The sequence below is a fragment of the Pteronotus mesoamericanus genome, unplaced genomic scaffold, assembly GCF_021234165.1.
Source record: "Pteronotus mesoamericanus isolate MK-2021 breed Mesoamerican mustached bat unplaced genomic scaffold, CSHL_Meso_final contig_24, whole genome shotgun sequence".
Classification (NCBI taxonomy): Eukaryota; Metazoa; Chordata; class Mammalia; order Chiroptera; family Mormoopidae; genus Pteronotus; species Pteronotus mesoamericanus.
The window spans coordinates 23,284,259-23,303,230 of record NW_026555100.1 but is presented as its reverse complement, the minus strand read 5'-3'; the positions used below and the strand labels follow the sequence as shown (position 1 = coordinate 23,303,230).

The 18,972-nt window shown below is 34.6% G+C and overlaps 1 protein-coding gene across 2 annotated transcripts in view; it reads left to right on the top strand.

Moving 5' to 3' along the window:
* PRKG1 (protein kinase cGMP-dependent 1) overlaps nucleotides 1-18,972 on the top strand; it is a 1,177,478-nt gene that overhangs the window by 426,130 nt on the left and 732,376 nt on the right. For both annotated transcript variants that reach the window (XM_054572784.1, XM_054572783.1), the window contains exon 3: nucleotides 4,137-4,250. In XM_054572784.1, the coding sequence (XP_054428759.1) occupies nucleotides 4,137-4,250 (114 nt within the window). The remainder of the gene's footprint in view (nucleotides 1-4,136; nucleotides 4,251-18,972) is intronic.

Genomic DNA, 18,972 nt, shown 5'->3' with positions numbered 1-18,972 from the left:
TATCATTACTTCTCCAAATAACAGTTCTGGTAACCTCTAGTCAATGTCTGTCAGGGAAAATAATGGAAAAAACCCAGAACTTTACTAGGATGTTCTGAAAATATCTTTCAGCTACTCTTGAAAAACATTGATTTGAAATCTAACATATTTGAAAATGAAACTGAAGTATTGAAACAGCCATGAATACATGATAATTAATCTCTTCTATTTCTTTAAAAAATATAAATTAATTAATCACTGCTAACATGAAGTAAATTCATCAAAATGCACTCTTAAAGTTAATAGCAAGTTATAATTATATAGAAACCTCCAAGTGTGCTCTGTTTCTACACTCACATAAGCCTCTGGGAAGAGCATGCTCCATGCCCAGCCTGCTGCTGTCGTACCCACATTCCTCCCCCAACCACCCAAAGAGCCACACGCAGCCCTTCCTACTTTCTATGCAAATAGAGTCCATTCAAAACAAACCTCAGAGGTAACCCCTGAATGGAAAAGAAAGGAGTCAAAGATGAGGGGAGTGGCTTTAAGATGGCCCTAATACTTCAAATCAAGTTAATTAGGTGGCAATAAGGGCCACAGAGTGTAGGAGTAAAGTTTTAACTGTTTAGTCTTAGTTTTCTTAAGTGAATCACACAGAATATATTTGGAAATCATCTGTAAATGTATAATCACCTCTAATTTTGCTTCAAGGTTAGTTTCTGGCACAGTAAATGAGCTTAACCAAATTCATATTTCACATCAATAACTCACTGGGCTCTTGGCAATTAGACTCTTTCTAAATGTCTCTGAAAGAACTCTCATTACTGCCATGTGTACACCCAGCTTTCTTTTTAGCACCAGTCCTGCCTCTCCAAATCACTCCCCATTCCCACAAGGGGTGTCAGGAAGGGTAAACAACCAAATTACCACTCAGGGAAATATTTACAAACACTATGTTTCTGTTTATCATTGAGATCTTTCTGTTGTTTGAAAAAATACAATGTTTGTTTTTTTTTTTATTTTTTGTGGACAATTTTTAACTATCATATGAGATCAGATCCCTGACTTCCTTGACTATTGTGAATATATTGAATCTTCAGTATTTGACTTAACCTGGAAAAGATGTTCTACATCTAAATTTCTATTTCTCAAATAAAATCTAAGCAAGTCTTTATTTTTTTGCTGTTCTAATTGATATTGAATATAACCTTCTGTTACCAATGCTAATTATATATATATATATAATTATTTCTTTCTTTTTTAAAAAATGACTTAGACATGAAAAAATTAGGCAAATATAAATCAGGAAAATGAGTTGGAACCAGAAATAAGCTTATGCATAAATTTCAAACCCCAGCATCAGACAATTCTGGCTGTGAGCCTCATAGAGGTCATATGAGAAATGGAAACATGATCATTTACAACATTAATTGTCCACAAGGTAAAACAGATCAGTATGATATGATCACGGTTTTTCAGGGAAGTGAGAGGCAACGGGACCCAGCAGAGCGGTCATTGTGGGGGAGGAACATTTACACCTTCCTGGAGGGAGGAAGTATCTGAATTTCATAAATTAGCGTTGATATGGCTGGCCTACAGACTTCCTTTTAGACATCACTGAGGTACAAGAAGTCCTGATGTTTTTTCTTGTTATTTATTTAGGCTGACTATTGGTTGAGAATGTGTAATTCTCAAACAATGCAGCAAGATTCTTCCTGGTGATCTTATTCCTATGAGGCCCTTTCCACGGAAGACTTTTAACTGTGGAGGCCAAAGAGAGAAGAAGACTTGTACAAAATAAGTTATGTATGAAAGTTCCTTAGGCTTTGTTTACTTTGCTTTTAGTTTTATTAATATAAGTGCAGCTAGAGCATCAAGTCAAGAAAATTTTGTAATAGTTGCTGAAGCAATAATACAGGGCCAATAATTCAAATCCCAATAACTGAAAACCTACTTTTGCCCCAGCCTGTATATCAAATGTTGGTTAGACATAGCCAACTATGGAAGAGTACAAAGATATTGCATTAACTACAGGTAGATCAGTGTGCTTTCTTAAGATTCTAGTTTTTTTTCTTTTTAGGTGTGATGAATGATTTGAACCTAAAAGTGCTCAACTTTCCCCCTACCCAATGGAGAAAGAATCTGAAACAATACCTTTCTTCATTTAAACAACAAAAACCTGTTACTGTACATGAACTTCGGTTTCTCTGATATTATGTTTTAGTGTAATCTACTTCTTTTTAAATGATAAGAAAGAAGTATAATAAATGAAAATAATACAGATCATAAGACCTAGTGTTCATTGATCAGTTGCTATATGCCAGGCACTGTGCTTAGCATTGTACCTGCTTTATCTCACTTCATTTTGTCTACCACCCATTGAGATAGGTGCTTTTCTTTTATCCATTTTATCAATGAAGAAACTGAGACATATAGAAATTAACAACTTGCCCAAGGCTAGTGAGGAATCAACAGGAGAACCAGAACTCAATACCTGGTCTGACTTCAAACAGCAAATAAATTTCTTAACCATGTTATATTTTGAGCCTGTCTATTTTTGAGTGGCAGATGAAATTTCTAGGGGCATAGGCTTGTCACTGAAATAAAAGATGGAAGATGTTATGGAGGAATCTCAAACTTATGAAAATATGAATTTACTGGGTTGATTTTGATTTACCTATCAAGAAAAGAATGTTTTTTCCCTGCAGTCAAGGAGTAAGACATGAAAAAAAAGATATTTGAGTGGCCATGTCTGTGTAAGTATTCCCACACCTTTTGAATTGCTGGATTTGGTCATTCCTGAATAGCTTGTTTGCACAGAGAGAGGACATGCAAACAGGTCAAGGGTAGTGAATAGATTTTGTGTGGAATTTTATCCTGATTATTGCAGAATTTTCTCTCCATTGATGCCATTTAAAGGAAATGGATTTCAGGATAGAACAATGTCTTCTGACATGGATAAACTTTTCGAAAAAGGTTTTTTTATATATTTAAGATCTTATCTCAATAGGTGCTTGAAAAAATAAATTAGCACATCAGACTTGTGACTTTGCAGATATTATTGCTTTGATAAAACTAGATTGGTTTTTTAAAAGGAGTGAATTTAAAGCCAAAACTCTAAAAAATTAAATATTACAGGAAGCACACAGATAAAGGATTAATTTTGAAGCTGATGCATGAAGGGCTCAAGTTTGAAAAAAACCTTGTTAGACTAAGTGCCTTTCAGTCACTAACTCATGACAAGCATTAGCCTTTTCTTGTGTAGAATGTGGCTAAGTAACTTGGAGAAATAATAGAATAAGAGGATTAACTCCAGTATAGATTGTTCCCTTTCTATTTCTCCCCTTGTTGTATTAGGCGATAGAATTTCTTATGTACATAGCTATGGCTTTTATTTTTAATGTGTGGTTTGTTGGGGCTTTTTTTTTCATTTCCCTTATGAATATCATTTCCCTTACTTGCAGGCAATAATGTATATCCAGTGTAGAATGCTTCTTTAGCATTTTTCTTCTTTAGCTTTTCATTCTCCAGGTCCTAGGGGGGACATAAACATTCCCAGTGTCTCTTTCTTTCCCTCAGCCCTTGTTGTTTGTTCTTCCTTACAGGGAATGTTGCAAGGCTGAGAAGCAAATGAAACAGCCTTACTCAAGTCAGATAAGATGCGTAAAAATAAAAGATACCATAAGCTACAATAAAGTAATGCCCAAGGGTCAAAGTAATCTCCCTTTCCATAATAGCTGCCTTATTCAAATAAGAAATCTCAAGTATGAAGTGTGCTGTAGAAAATGTACCCACTTATTCCATTTTTCTTTCAGATTCAAAATGACATTAAAATGGGAATTAACATAGTGTTCTAATAGTATATTTGGTATGATTTGGTATGTTTACATTTTTCCTCCATCTCTTTCTGGAATTTCCTTCAGTCTCATCTCAAACCTTATCCGTGATTAATTTAAGAAAGGATGTGTATATTTTGTTTCATTTCTTGTATTACATCTTGATGATGACTTTGTTTTAATTGATGATGAATTTGTTTCATTTAACTGCTTTGCATTTTTAAAAATGAGCCCAGAACTCCTCATTGCATATTGCAAAAGCAACAAATAAAATGGAACATAAAGGAGAATTAAAATAATGTTTTCCCTTCCTCTTTTTAGATGGTAAGGTTGAAGTTACAAAAGAAGGTGTGAAGCTGTGCACCATGGGTCCAGGAAAAGTGTTCGGGGAGTTGGCTATTCTTTACAACTGCACCCGGACAGCGACCGTCAAGAGTAAGGCTTTCATTTTTCATATACTTCCAATGTCTTTTTTCCAACTAGGCTTGTGAGATCATGATTAAAATGCCTCTCAATTTAATCTTGGTAAGCTTACTAATCCATATTCTAATTTTTGCTTTGAAATGTAGTCAATATATTTGTTTTCCTACTAAAGGATTATTGTTAATCAGTTTTTCAAAATTTAAATTGTAATGCTGACTGTGAAAAATATTTTTTAAAATGGAATTTTTATAAATTAGGATTTGCAAAATGATATAATTTTATAAATTAAAGTTAAACAGAAGCAAGACCTTTCTTTTTCCACCTTTAAAGCCTCAGAATCATATTTAAATAATTTTTATATATCTGCTATTTTGGTTTCCATTCCCCACATAAATGCTACTTGTTCATTCAGTAGTTTAGAAAAATTAAGAGGAGAAATGTTCGTCTTATTCAAACATTGAGTGAGATATATCCTGAATTCTAAAACTGCTTTCAAGTATATTCTTGTCTTCAGCTGTTCATCAAGCTGTATATTGTAGCCTTTTTCTTTTCTACTGATTGAGCTTATTTTAAATCAGGGCAATAAAGCAGCTTGTTTCCCTAATTTTACATATATGTGTATACATGATTTCTCTAGCAACTTTTATTTCTTGGTGGCAGCTGCAATAGTCAGAGAGGAAAAAATGTTTTAGATATATCCTTCCTCGCTGCAGGATGTAATGAGTATACAAAAAACAGGGTGGAATGCAAATGTCAAGAAGGGAAGGTCCATTGGATCTTTAGGCAGACATGTGTGTTTCATGTTTGAAAAGTTCTTCTGATACCGTATTTTGTAGATGATAACAATCACAAATTGATTAGGCTGTGTCATTTAACATTCTGTTGGGGAAAGGACAATGCTAATATCAACTGGTTTTATTTGGATTTCATTGACTATTTTGCACATATTTTTTTCTCTCAAAGTATGTCAGTGATTGGCAATATGACATTGAAACTTGGGTTGTAATTAAGAATGCATGACCATCTAGAGTTCTAGAAATTATCCTGTATGTCTTATTAGTGAATTAACCATTTATTTTCATTATAGTTGAGGCCCTCATAAGATGGACCATTCTTGGCACTTGATTCTTGATTTTTTTAATGCATAGAATTCTTTTGATTGATAGGCACACCATGTTTTTATTTCATGTGATTATTTAATTACATAACTCAAAGAATAATGAAGCACAATGAACCATAACAGATTCATAACAGAACCATAACATGCCAGAATTTTAACTCACTTAAAAAATGCCTTCTTGGGAAAAGGAATAGTCATGACTCCATTAAGTGAACCGATTTTACTATCATACTTCATTTTCATGAGAAATATATTCCTTTTAGGGACAAAAAGAATCAGAGAGAATATTTTGATTAGGCTTTCTCAGAATTGTGAATAATAAATTTTTCCAAATTTAAAAATATGTGAAGTTTTAAAATATTTCAGCCCGATATATTGCTCATTTAACCTAATTGAAACTAGAATTTCCAGAGGTCAACATTGGTTAATTATAAAAGTTAGCGCTTAACTTTTGAATAATTCAAAATTCAGTACTGAATTACTATTGAAGCAATATTTTAAATAGACTAAATAGTGTATTTAAATAAATTTCACAGCAAAATAGTTTTCATAAGATAAACGCTTTACTTTATAAAAATGAACTGTCTTACTGGGATCCTACAAAATGGTACACATAGCCTCTATTGTACTCCTGTTTGATAAATTTAAATAGACACTATGCATCTGATTCAACAAGAAAGAACTGGGTATTAAATGCAAATTATAATCCCAAATTATGAGGGTCAAACATCATTTATTAGTGGAAATTAGTGATGGAGTATATTCTTTCATACAGACTCAGATACGTCGTGTGTGTGTGTGTGTGTGTGTGTGTGTCTTCATAGTACTTATTTCAGATATGGAGAATGTATTTAACAGAAAAGCCTAGAGTTGATAGTGGACAAATATAATTTATAGGTGAAAAGGTTTTGTGCATGAGTAAAGAAAAATATCTATTAGCAACGATTCCTTCTGAATGCGGTGTAAGAACTATAATTGTGAATAAAGGTTACTTATTGTCCAGGACCATTTTGTCCTATCTCTTATACTATCCTTGTGACTATACTGTACTTATGACTCTAGTCTCTAGATATCATTTTAAATTTATGTTCAAATTATACCCTCAGGCTGATCACTTTTTTATAAAGTGATCTGATTAGATTCCATTGTGGGTGCTGCTTTTGCCAAATTATTACAATCAATGCTATCATACTCATTATATGTGATGTTTTAAAATATCCTTATGTGGCTTTTTAGATCTAATCATTTCTCAGGATTCAAGATTGTGCTGACTCCTGTCCTTTTCTTCTTAACTATCATGTTACCAGGGATGACAATTTGGAGTAACTTTCAAAATGGATCCATCCACTTGAGTGCAATAGTCTTAAGTCTGAGGAGTCTGTTGTTCCTACTCAATAGTTTGTTTATGCTTGTTTTTATTTTCCCCCCACTTACCTGGGCTTGTTATTCCCTTTCCCCCAACGCTGCCCACTTTTTTTTTATAATCAGAAATGTTGATGATTCCTTTCTACTTTGTTGCTCCCTAGGTCAGCCTGAAATGGTAACGCTTTTTTTAAATTGAAGTTATTGGGGTGGCATGGTTCACAGAATCACATAGCGTGCAACTCGGTAAAACATTGTCTGCACCCTGCATCGTGTGCCCATTGCCCCAAGCAAGCAAAGTCTCTTTCCACCCCATCCCCCCGCACCCTTTCCCACCTCCACCTAACCCCACCACCCTTTCCTCTGGCTATCATTTACTGTTGTCTCACACACACATATATGTTTTTGGCTAATTCCGTCACCCTCTCTCATCCAGTCCCTCAACCTCCTTCTCCTCTGAAGTTTTAATGCACTTTTAATCTTACAGCTGTAACTAAATTCTAGGTGGCATTGAAGGGCTCTTCAATGTAAATGAATAGCTTCTTGTTCAACATAACAATTATTGAAATTATATCAGGCCATGAATAAATTCCAGTGACGTCCTATGCTAATGAATGTGATCCTAACACTTGTAGGTTTTCTTTAATTTAGGATATAAAAAATAGCTTTATTTTTTATTGAGACATTATTGATATATAACATTATACTATTATAGTTTCAGTCCTAATGATTTGCTATATGTATATGTTGCAAAATGATCACCACAATGTCTAGTTAACATCTTTTACCACATATAGTTACAATTTTTTTCTTGTGATAAGAAATTTTAAGATCTACTCTCTTAGCAACTTTCAAATATGCAATACAGCATTAGTAACTATAGTTATTATTCTGTACATTATTGCATTCCCAGGACTTACTTATTTTGTAACTGGAAATTATACCTTTTGATTCCTTCACCAATTTCACTCCTACCCCACCTCTGGTAGACAATCTGTTCTATAAGATTGATCACATATATTTCACCCACCCTCCCTCCCTTCCTCCCTTCCTTTTCCTTTCCTTTCTTTCTGACTCCGTGTATAAGTGAGATCGTATAGTATCTATGTTTTCCCCTCTGACTTATTTCATATATCATAATGCACTCAAGCCCAACCATGTTGTTAAAAATAGCAGGCTTTCCTTTTTTATGGCTTAATAGTATTTATAGTAATATGGAAAGAAAACACACATGATACGATGCAAATCTATATTCACAGTCTACTATCTTATAAAACAACACCACTGATTTTCTCCTGAAGAATTTGGATACAAAAGTATATGAAATTAACATGATATTGGAAACAAATATCTTGAGGTCATTCACAGCTCAAATAGGCTTGTTTTCTTTATTAACAATGATATGAAAATGGCCACTTTGTGTCTGTCAAATCACACACACTCCAGATACCACAGGGAGGTAAAAAAAATCATTTGTTTTATTAGATTTTCACAACACCAAACAATGTCTCCAATGCTGTTTGAATTTCACGCTTTGTCTAAATATTCAGAAATCCTGCACACAAAGAAGACTTCCACCATCCACTCTCACACTGCACAAGGACAGGAGTTTCTAATGTGCCCCTTGAAAACCCCTTACTACTCAGGCCCCATACTTGGAAGCGTGTCATTAACCATGTTTCCCTAACAGTCACTCCTGGTAGTGATTTCACTTTCACTAACCTCACAGCTAAAGCCCTATCAATTAACACTCACCCTGGACCTCTTACCTTGCTTCTGAGCTCCAGGTTCTTTACAATCACAATAATGGAAAAGCTGATGTTACTGGAAACCTAAAAATAGAAAGGAAACAGTACCTAGTTTACAAGGAAAGAGGGATTCAGTGACAATACCCTGTGTGCGAGTTTGCAAGGAAATTTATGTTATCTTGTTTTATCTGGATTTTCCACAACCAGTTATCAGAGCTACACAGAGAATTTTTTTTTTTTCTGAGGTTTGAGTCATATGGCTTTTAGCTCCAACTTCAGTTGAACATGAATGGGTATTTTTCCCTGAAGGTGCCCAATTGAAGCCTTTTTCTCTCTGAGTTTCCAGCTCACAATGCCCCAAATTTCAGGCTGTGAATTATTGTAATGTTCTCATTCAAATAGTCTTCAATAAAAACCCAAGAATAAAAGGTCTGTCTTTGTAGAAAAACATCTGGATACCAGTTTAAATTGATCACATAGTTACTGCAAAGTATGTCTATGATGGTTGTGAGTTGACTTGGACAAAACATCTGAGTAATTATTTCTCCTTAAATTATTTCTAGCAAGTATTTAAAAACTCCTCAGCATTAAAATACTTCAGTACTAACAGAACAAATCTAAATATTCTGCAAGAAATCTGACAAATTGATGACTTTAATAACATCTGGTAAAAATATTTTTCTGCCTTATTTTGAATACTCTCAAGTTTCCATATTTAGACTTTCCTAGAATATTTGTATAGGGGAAGTTGACTGATTAAGATATTTCACTGTGCCATAGACATTTTAAGAACAAAGTTTAAAAAGCTTGGGTTTTTCTGTTTATTTTTAAAATAAATCTGTGTCTGAGTGGAGAGATGGCTTGTTCATTCCCTTGTAGCTCTGTTTCAAAAATTACATTATTCAGCCTGACTCCAAAAAATCTGCTGTCAAAAACCTAAAAGAGATAAATGGTGGGGAGGGATCTGACTAAAATTTTTTGCTCACACAACTGAAGGTAATATAAATACAAGGACTGGCACAAATAGCGCCCCTTTTTTATTACAAAATCATAAGCATGTAATTCTGTAACATAACAATCACTCTTGAGTACACCATATGACATTGCAGGTGAAATGTTCATAATGAAACTATAAATTATCACACCCATGTTATTACCCTACCAACCATGTTCAAGTAGACGTTACTTCTACAGGATCCTGCTATGTCTATAAAGTCGACATACAGTGCTTTGTATTGATGAAGAAACAAAAGAAATGAATGCCAGTTTAACTGTTAATAAAAAGAAGAAATAGATATAGCCCTGATAGTGGTGGTAAACCTTAAAAATTCTTTAAGAGGACTAAATCATCAAAGTATGAAATTAGACACTTTTTAGGAAATATCATTATAGAGTTCCACAAAGCATCATATTTATGATACAGCTATTTCCAAAGGTGAAAATGAAGAAACGTTGTCTGCAATACAAACAATTGTCATATATGCAGTTATTACTGGGTTTCTAATGAACAGGAGCAACAGCGTGCCACCACGCTCCCTGCGCCACCGCACCACAGCCGAGGAGGTGACGGTGCTAATGAGCAGACTGTCCCGCCTTCCAGATGCAAGCTGCAACAGCGCAGGCTTTGCTTTCTCCCGGGCCAACGCGTGCTTCTCCCAGGAACCCTGAAAGGAGAGACGTCACAAAATCAATTTAGGCTGATGAGGACTAGAAACATGATCCCAATTACAGAAGGAAAAATCCAGTGACTTCCCCGGAACTGCCATCATCTTGGACAATGAAGCAAAGAGTGCATTAGGCCAGTGTCTTTGGGAAGGAGGTACAATTGTTGAGTGAGTTAATTAGACAATATTCTTTGTAGTATTTTTCAAATCACATTTGTCTATTAAAAAATACTGTGAAATTAGTAACAACTCCAATTATGTAATCTCTGAGAAAGAAATTTCTTCAGTAAAGGAATCAATTCACCAGGTACCAATATTGCAATGTAGATTAACATGAACAAATGAGTATGCAGAAGCTATTCTTTAATCTCATCCCTTTATTGTTTAAGTGGATTAAAAGTGAATTTCAGAGAAGAGGAAAACAATTATTAAGATACAAATTTCTTTTACAGGTTGTTTTTTCCCCCTAATCTTAATGGGAACTGTTATAGTGAGAATTTATATTTGACTTATATTTAACTACTTCCAAAATGTCTTGAGTCCATTATTGACTAGGCCTGGTAGACAGGCATTGTTAGTAATGCTTCTTGGTGGTGGAGGGCGAAGGGGGAGTGATTCTCACAGTCAAGGGAAAGCAGCAACACTTAATTCCTTCTTAAGGTTAGATTAACTACAATACTTTCTCCCTCCCTCCTTTAATTACTCAGTCATTGAGTACCTTGAGTGTTCCTGTACCTAGAGATTAGTCAGGCTTTAACAGATAGAGTATTATTATTTTTAAAGGATCAGGGATAATTTAATAGTAAATCTAAACAGTAGGCAAGGAAAGCTGATTTTTTTTTAGCAGTTATTTTAAATCCTGCAGAATTAGTAATTTTTCCATGAAGACCTGCATTATAGAAACTCCCACACAAGGTCAATCTTGTGTCAGTTTTTGATATACTAAATCTTCATTCATTCATTTAACAACTTGCCAAGAGGTAATTTTATATTTATTGAACTGTTTGAAAGAATGAAAAGCAAAGCAGTAACATAGGTTAACACTGTATATTCTGTAATCATTTATTTAAAGGAAACTTTCCTGTCCATGGATTTTGATGGATTCCTAATGAATGTTCAAAGTAACAGTGAAGAATTAGAACAGATTACCTTTGAAGGCTGTGAGTAATGCACTAGGCTCAAGCTTCTGGGATAGGTAGTGGTGTTACACCCACTTTCTTGCTGAAGCAACTGAGACCTAGAGAGGTTAAGTGACTGGTCCCATATCACATAGCCAGTAAGAGGGAGGACCATGAGTTTGAAACTATTGTGCTATGTCGCTGCCGTTACAAGTTTCATCTTGTGGTTCATAAAATTTTACTGCCATGGTTCATTTTGCACATTTAAGCACAAATGCATCTATGGGACTATGTATTTGTGGAAAGACTTTGTTTTCAGAAAAGGTTATACAGCCTGTTAATTTTTTTTTAATCTAAATTGTAAGACATGTACCCATATTGGGTACACCTGTTACAAAAGGATGACTCCTGTAATGCAATGAAGAAAGGGTCATAAGCTTAAAGCCTAGAGACACAAGCCAGCACAACCAATTGCAGGATCTAATTTTGCAATGCACTGAAACATGTGCGAGTGTTTCATGCAATGAAATTTTATGGTGCAACATTTGAGACATTGTTAAGTCACTACATACTTCTTTTACAAAATCTATTAGTCAATGAATTTCTTTAAGTAGGAATTATGAAAATTTAAAAGACAATTCAAAAACATTGAAGGGTAAGGAAGAAAATTTTAAAAATATTTTTGTTACATAACAAAAGCATTAAAGTAAAGTAAAACACTGAGTCATGGCAAGTATGTTTGTTTTTGTTTTTCCCTTGAATTTTTCTCTGACTAGAGGAAACATAAACTCAGCAATTCACTGGTGAATCTGAGCAGTTCATTCTTTTGTATGGGCTGTCCTTTGTTGACTGGATAAGTTTCTAAGTAATCATGATAAGAATGCTTTATCATTTACAACCTGCCATCCATGCATCATCTACAGTGATCCTCAAAATATCCCAACCTAGTATGTGAAAGGGATGTTGCCCCCAATTTTCCAGATGAGAAAATGGAGGCCAAGATAGTTGAGTCTGTTAAAGCGAGTTCATTTACAAACCTTCTAGGACAAATTTAGGCAGTAGGATTTGAAGCTCTTGTTATAAGCATCGTTCCTTCCCTCCCCAGATGTGTAGAGTCTTCAGAAAGGTCCACATAGGCCTACTACTCACACCTAAGGTGTAGATTAGGGAATTTCAAATGTTTTCTACAATTCACTCCCAGGAACAGCATCAACCTCAACTAGGTACTTATTAGAAATGCAAAATCTCCATCATCCTCTATTTAGAAAGTTTGAGAAGTGGGCCACAGCAATCTGTGAAGGAAAAAAATAAAAGATCTCCAGGTGATTCTGAGCATTGTAGGTTGTAGGTTTGAGAACCACTGATCTATACCACAAGTACACAAGGTGTATAAACCTTTGCATTGCACACTCCCCCACACATTGAGTTGTCTGTGATGAAGTATTTAAAAATCAAATTACAGACAATAAAATAATTAGTATTACTCTTGGTTTCATAGTTTTTTTCCTTGTTATTTTGTAGCTGTTGAGCACAGGTATCAATATTTAACAAAAGTTGCATTTTTCTTTTAAGGAGTGAAACAACATTAATGGAAGAGTACCTACATTTTATAGATTATTAACATATTCTTTTGAAGATTAGTGAGAAGTAAAATTAGGAGAACAGGTTGAGGGGGAAGGAAAACATTAAGAAGTCATGGTCTGTTGGGTCATATTAACAAGAATAATTTTTAGATTTATTGAATTTGATGGCTAAGATATTGGCAGGAAAAAAGAACAGATTTTTGTTGTTCTTTTTCATGGTCATGAGTGTAATTTGGATTAGATGAAAACAAAAGCAGGCGGACATTTTTAAGAGAATAACTGAATTAGTGATGTCCAATTAAGTGGAGTATTTTTCACTGGTGTGTTCAATCTGATGTATTGGACTAATAATGTAAAAGGTCCTTATATTTGGTATAGATGGACATTGATTTAATTCATAGTGAGAGTCCAGGCAGTTCTAGATGGATTCTATATATCTTAGTGTCTGATAATTAGAAGAATAAAAGACATCTATTATTTGTAGTAATTAAGAAAAAAGGGGGAGTTCCTTGGAATTGAGACATGTAGAGGTCTGGGGCCTGGAGTGTCATAGGATACAGGTAAGGAAGGGAGACAGCTAATTTTTTCAAGGTCTTAAAGAATTTAATTTTCACTGTGAATGTGATAGGAGATCATAGAAAGTTGATAACTTTTCAGAAAGGAAGGGAGAAAAAGTTCAAGAAATGTTATGTGCTCAGGAAGCTCAACTGTGTCTTCTGTGGCTAAGTGTTCTTTACTACTAGTTTTCCCTAGCGGACAGTCTGTGTTACTCATAGAAAAACCTTATTGACTTGAAAGCATTGTTGTCCGTAGCTTTCTGAGTGGGATCAAACAATATTTTTCAAATTATATTTATAACTGACTCTTTTGTTTTATTTTCCAAAAAAAAAATTTATGGACTGCTTCTGTGTTTAAAATTTGTAAGAACAGACTTTTCTGGTTGCAGGGCAGGGGAGCAATCTCCAAGAGCCCCAGCCAGTCGTCCTGTATTTCCTTACTGTTCATTCCTTCTAACTCCTACCCCTGGATTGAGTTTTTCTGTGGCATTTTTTCTTTTTAATTCAGGTAAGGTAACACAGTTTGAAAACTACTGCTCTAGTTGAATATAAGGTTACTTTGAGTATCTAAGTACTGATAATTCTTTATAAACTACCATTACACTGGGCTGTGTGTAGTGTCTCTAATCTTCACAATGGTCCCGCACCATAGGAATTAATAACAACAGTAACACCACTGCACAGGTGAGGCAACTGAGCTTCAGAGGGCTTATGAAACTTCCTTAAGGTCACACATCGGGATTGCTAACTATGCTTCTCTCCTTAACAGTCTCCAATAAAAACATGAACTATATCATTTCAACATTCGTTTCAGGCTGTTGAGAGCTGGAGATTCAACTTCAGATCTGTACTGTCTTTCATCAAGAACTTCTTAGATTCATGCCCAGTTCTCGTGATGCGCTGTTTAAACATCCTGGAAAGCATCTCCAAGAGAGTGGGCATATCCCTACAATTAAGATATTGATAATCTTAGTTGGAGATACAGAATAAAGATAGAAATAATAAGAAGTTGATGGCATATTAGAGAATTACAGAAACAGAGAAATTTGGCAAGAGAAAGAAATCACTCCGGACAGGCAGGGCCAAGCTTTGTGGAGGAGGTAGAAATTGGCTTGTGCCAAAATTAAGGAGTGAAGGAGTTCAGAGTATAGAATCTGTGATTATATCTCTGCCACTTACTAGCTGTGTGCCCTTGGTTAAATAATCTAATGCTCAGTTCCTTTACCTTTAAAATGGTAAGGGCCTTTTGACTGTGACAAAGACTAAATAAGGAAATGCCTGTGAAAGGCTTAATGCAGAAACTAACATGTAATACATTCAGTAAACACTATTCTGTACAGTTATTGTTATCATCATATCTAAAACTATAAAAGCATGAAGGGGTCCTGTTGGTGGTTGGGACTTACATTACCTGCAGAACCTGAAAAGTAACACAGAGGAACCCAGGGTGCAATTTGAAACCCATAGGTAGAGAAGTGTAGGAGAGGGAATGGGCCGTGTCCTAGGGGCTGAAGTCCTGGGAAGGATCCTAGGCCCTGAGATACTTCTCCTTTCACCGCAGTCATTACCCAGCAAAGTTGGTTCAGATCAGTACTTAGAATGAACTGGTATAAGAAACACTAACATCAAAACCAAAATACAGGTAAGGATACAAAGGACAGCGATTAGATCACCCAGGCTTGGCATTCCAATGCAATGCTTTGCTTGGAGGCATCACTTTGGACTGTGAAAGAGTAGAGAATAGTTCTCTGTGTTGGCTGAAGTCCTGTCGCCATCACATCCCCCTTGTGCAGCGTCCTCAGGGCTTCCATGAGGGAGGTTTTCATGTGTTTGTGGGCTGCATGCACAGCTCTGAGTAGGTGCCTGGTGTATGAAGATGTTGGGCAAGTTACGAAGAAGTAGCTATTGGGTATGGCTTTAAAATATCAGTTATTTTCAAAAGTAATATTTCAGACTAGTGACACCTGTAGTTTTCATCTTAAGGCGCAGCCTGGAAATTGAAGAATTCTGGTGTCTAATTTGTTTCTCCTTTGATTGCCTTAGGAAAGAGCTTTAATCTCTTCTGTACTTACCACATTCTTTCTGGATAAAGACATTGGTGATGGCCACGATTCTCATAAGAATCATCAAAATTCTGATCCTGACCACCCCCACCCTACCCCCAACAGATTCAAGTTCCTTATGCTCTGGCCAGACATTGGTTTTTCATCTGTAGTTTGAAATTAGCAATTTCTGTGGCAAATTACAGTTACCCCATGTTGTTGAAATCGTATTTATTGCCTTTCACTGTCATTTAATATTTATAGTTAGAAATCTAGCAACTTAAATGGAATTTGCCACTAAGACATAAGCCAAGAAAAGTTATCCATGAAGCCTGTGCATAATATGAAGTGGACTGAGCTGCTGAAAAAATAAAAGACAAGGTTCTCATCACTGTGAAATGGTCCAAAATATGTGCAGCACAAAACGTAATAGATGGAGTTTTAAAACTATCAAGATATTCAAAATAGGCTCTGACTGGTGTGGCTCAGTGGATTGTGTGCTCACCTGTGAACCAAAGGGTCGCTGGTTTGATTCCCAGTCAGAGACCATGCCTAGATTGCAGGCCAGGTCTCCCGTGGGGGGTGCTCAAGAGGCAACCACACATTAATGTTATCTCCTTTTCTTTCTCCCTTCCTTCCCCTCTCCCTAAAAAAACAAATAAAACCTTTTTTAAAAAAATATTCAAAATAGAATTTCTGAAATGCTGAACATCTGAAACTTAAATTTGAGTTGGAAGAGGCCTTGGACATTAAGAATTAAGTGTCTTTGTCTATTAATTACTTTTAGGACTAATAACAATGGAAATGAGCTCTAGATGTTTGGGGCCTTTTTAAAATTAATCAAAATATACTTTATGAGCCTTGGATTTAAAAAAAGAAAGAGGAACAGCTAAATGAAAGATATAATCTTTTATTTATTCATTCTCTGAATCTCCTAGTTGTGCTTAATGTTTTTCAATCAGAGTGGCTTAGGTTATAAACAATAGTAGATAAACATAAAAGCAACAGGAATATATTTCAGTATTGACCTTTTTCTAATATTTACTTGAAGTAATTTAACATGCCTTTCTAATTTTTTTCATATTTCTGATCATAAAAGTGTTTAGAAAATAATACACATAACCATTTAAACATAATTTATACCCCACTACCCAGAAAGAATACCTTGAACATTTTGCACTTTCTTCCTCTCTCCCTGAATGTTTTAAAAGGTAAGATCACACTGCTCCTGTTTTTAATGGCTGCACTCAAGTCTGAACATTATTGTTCATAGTTGGTATGTGCTTCAGTTGTTCCTAAGGTTTTATTTTGGGTCAAGGTCGGTGGATTTTGTTTTCATTATCAACTTGAGCTTTTCACTTGAATGGTGACATTATTGTTCCTTTTTGTCTCCTTGTCTTCTTATATATTTTCTGTTCAATTTTTGCTTATTAAAATTGGTTTCTTTTATGTTCTTGATGTGCAAATTCTCCTTAAACTTGAACTAGGCTATTAATACTTGGTATTCATGTTTCATGAACACTTTGAATTAGAAACTGTTGTGCATGCCCTTTGTTAACAGGGCTGATTAAATTGGAATAGCAAGGAGTCATGAGAGAATCACTGTCTTTCTACAGATAAGTTCAATAGTATTGCTTATCTTGTGGTTGACTTGACACAGATTCAGAGCATTTGAATTTAAAGCTTTTCCCAATATTTGCAATGATATTCTGGTCTTCTGTTTTATTTAGTTGAGTCACTGGTAGCTTAAAATTTATGAAATAATTAAATTGATTGATTTATACTTCTTAGCAGAATCATTTTCAAAAATCAAATATTAGCAAGCTTGATTTATATACAACAATGGCATTAATGCTCTAGTGCCTACTCAGAGTATTAGATTGGCAATAGATTTCTTCTCCAGATAAGTTATTTAGTCATATATATGTATGGCATTTGGGTGAGCAAACTTGTTATACTCAATCATTAATATTTTGGAAAATATATTAGTCCATGTGGTAAAACGATCTAGAATAGTTTTCAAATATTAGGGTTAACTTTATAGACTGATAGTCACAGTACAGATAAGCTGCCTTCTGATTACTTTCTTTTTGAAAGGTGTTCTTAAGTGAGTCATTCCATAGCCAGTTTGAGTAATCTTACGCCATCTTTCATCAGCAAGAAGATTCCATCAACTCTGGTCCTACAAAAGTGTAACATTCATATGAGGCTTGTAATTTGGACTTGTAATTAAAAATTTATCCTTAGGACATTCTCCATCTTGTTTTTGCAGTTCTTCAAACATCACCTTTTGAAGTAGAATGATGATATTACAGCTACGGTCACCTCCTTGGGACCTAAAACAAAATGTCGAAGGCCAGTGGCTCAGAGTCTCCTGGATTTGACCGTGGTGGGGTAGCTATAAACTTTTGGTCCTATGGTGTTTAGAAGCTTATAAAATACATTTTCTTCTTCACAGCAGAGCATTTAGAGCATAGAGAATACTGAAAGGAGGGTACAGATAGAGGATATTGATAATATAAAAAGATTCATAAATAGCATTTTAGGCCTTAAAATTTCCTAAGTAAATGGTTACTGTGCATTTTAGGGTCTAATGGATAGTCCAAAAGGATAAACATAAAGGAAACTTCAGAAGTTTTATTAAAGAAGAATATTAAAAGCAATTTTATTAAAAAAATAAACATTTTTAATTAAAATAATTAATGTTTTATGGAGGCCAAATCCTGGGTGTATCTAATGTTGAAAAGAGATCTAAAAAATAAGGAAAATATTCTGAACATTCTCTCTTCAGTGCTTGGGCAGGAGGGATTGGAGAAAAGAAAGGAAAACCCACATAGTGTCAGAGCATGTGGATGCATTTACAAATAAAGAAAACCAATCAAGATAAGGAAATATCTAATGTCTAATGTATATGGAATTTAGTAAAGCTCATAGAGATTAGAATTAACCTTCTTTGGGGAAAAAAATTAGTTTGCTGTAAAAGGATAGTATATAGAAAAATAAAAATGAAGGAACCTTGAATATTTGTTTTGCATAATGCTGTTTTACTATTCAGATTTTTTTATTCAATAGAATATTTTAAGTGTTCATTGATTAGAAAATTCCTTATTAATTATGGGTTTACCTGACATTTTAAATTCTAAGTAACTCATTATTGGCATAATCCCACCAGTGCCTATTTTTATTCCTTTTAAGAGAAAGCATAGTAACTTTGGAATTAATTAATAATTAAAGACTTTTTTTTCCTGTTAGTGCTAACATTTTCTGCTTAGTATTTTGAATGAAACCTTGAAGTGATTTTCAAATATCTTAGCAAATTGTGACTACAACATCATGCTCATTTGAATCACAGAAGCTTGCCAATATTTAAGGATCTTGTTTTTTAGGGGGGAAAAAAGGTTTTATATCATGGGGAAAAAAGAAAACATTTTGAGTTCACCTACAATAATCTTGTCACATAACTTGGAGGAGAAATTAGCTTTTTCATTATGACTATACTTTAAAAATAGTATTTTAAAGAATTCTTGGAAATATCTTGGA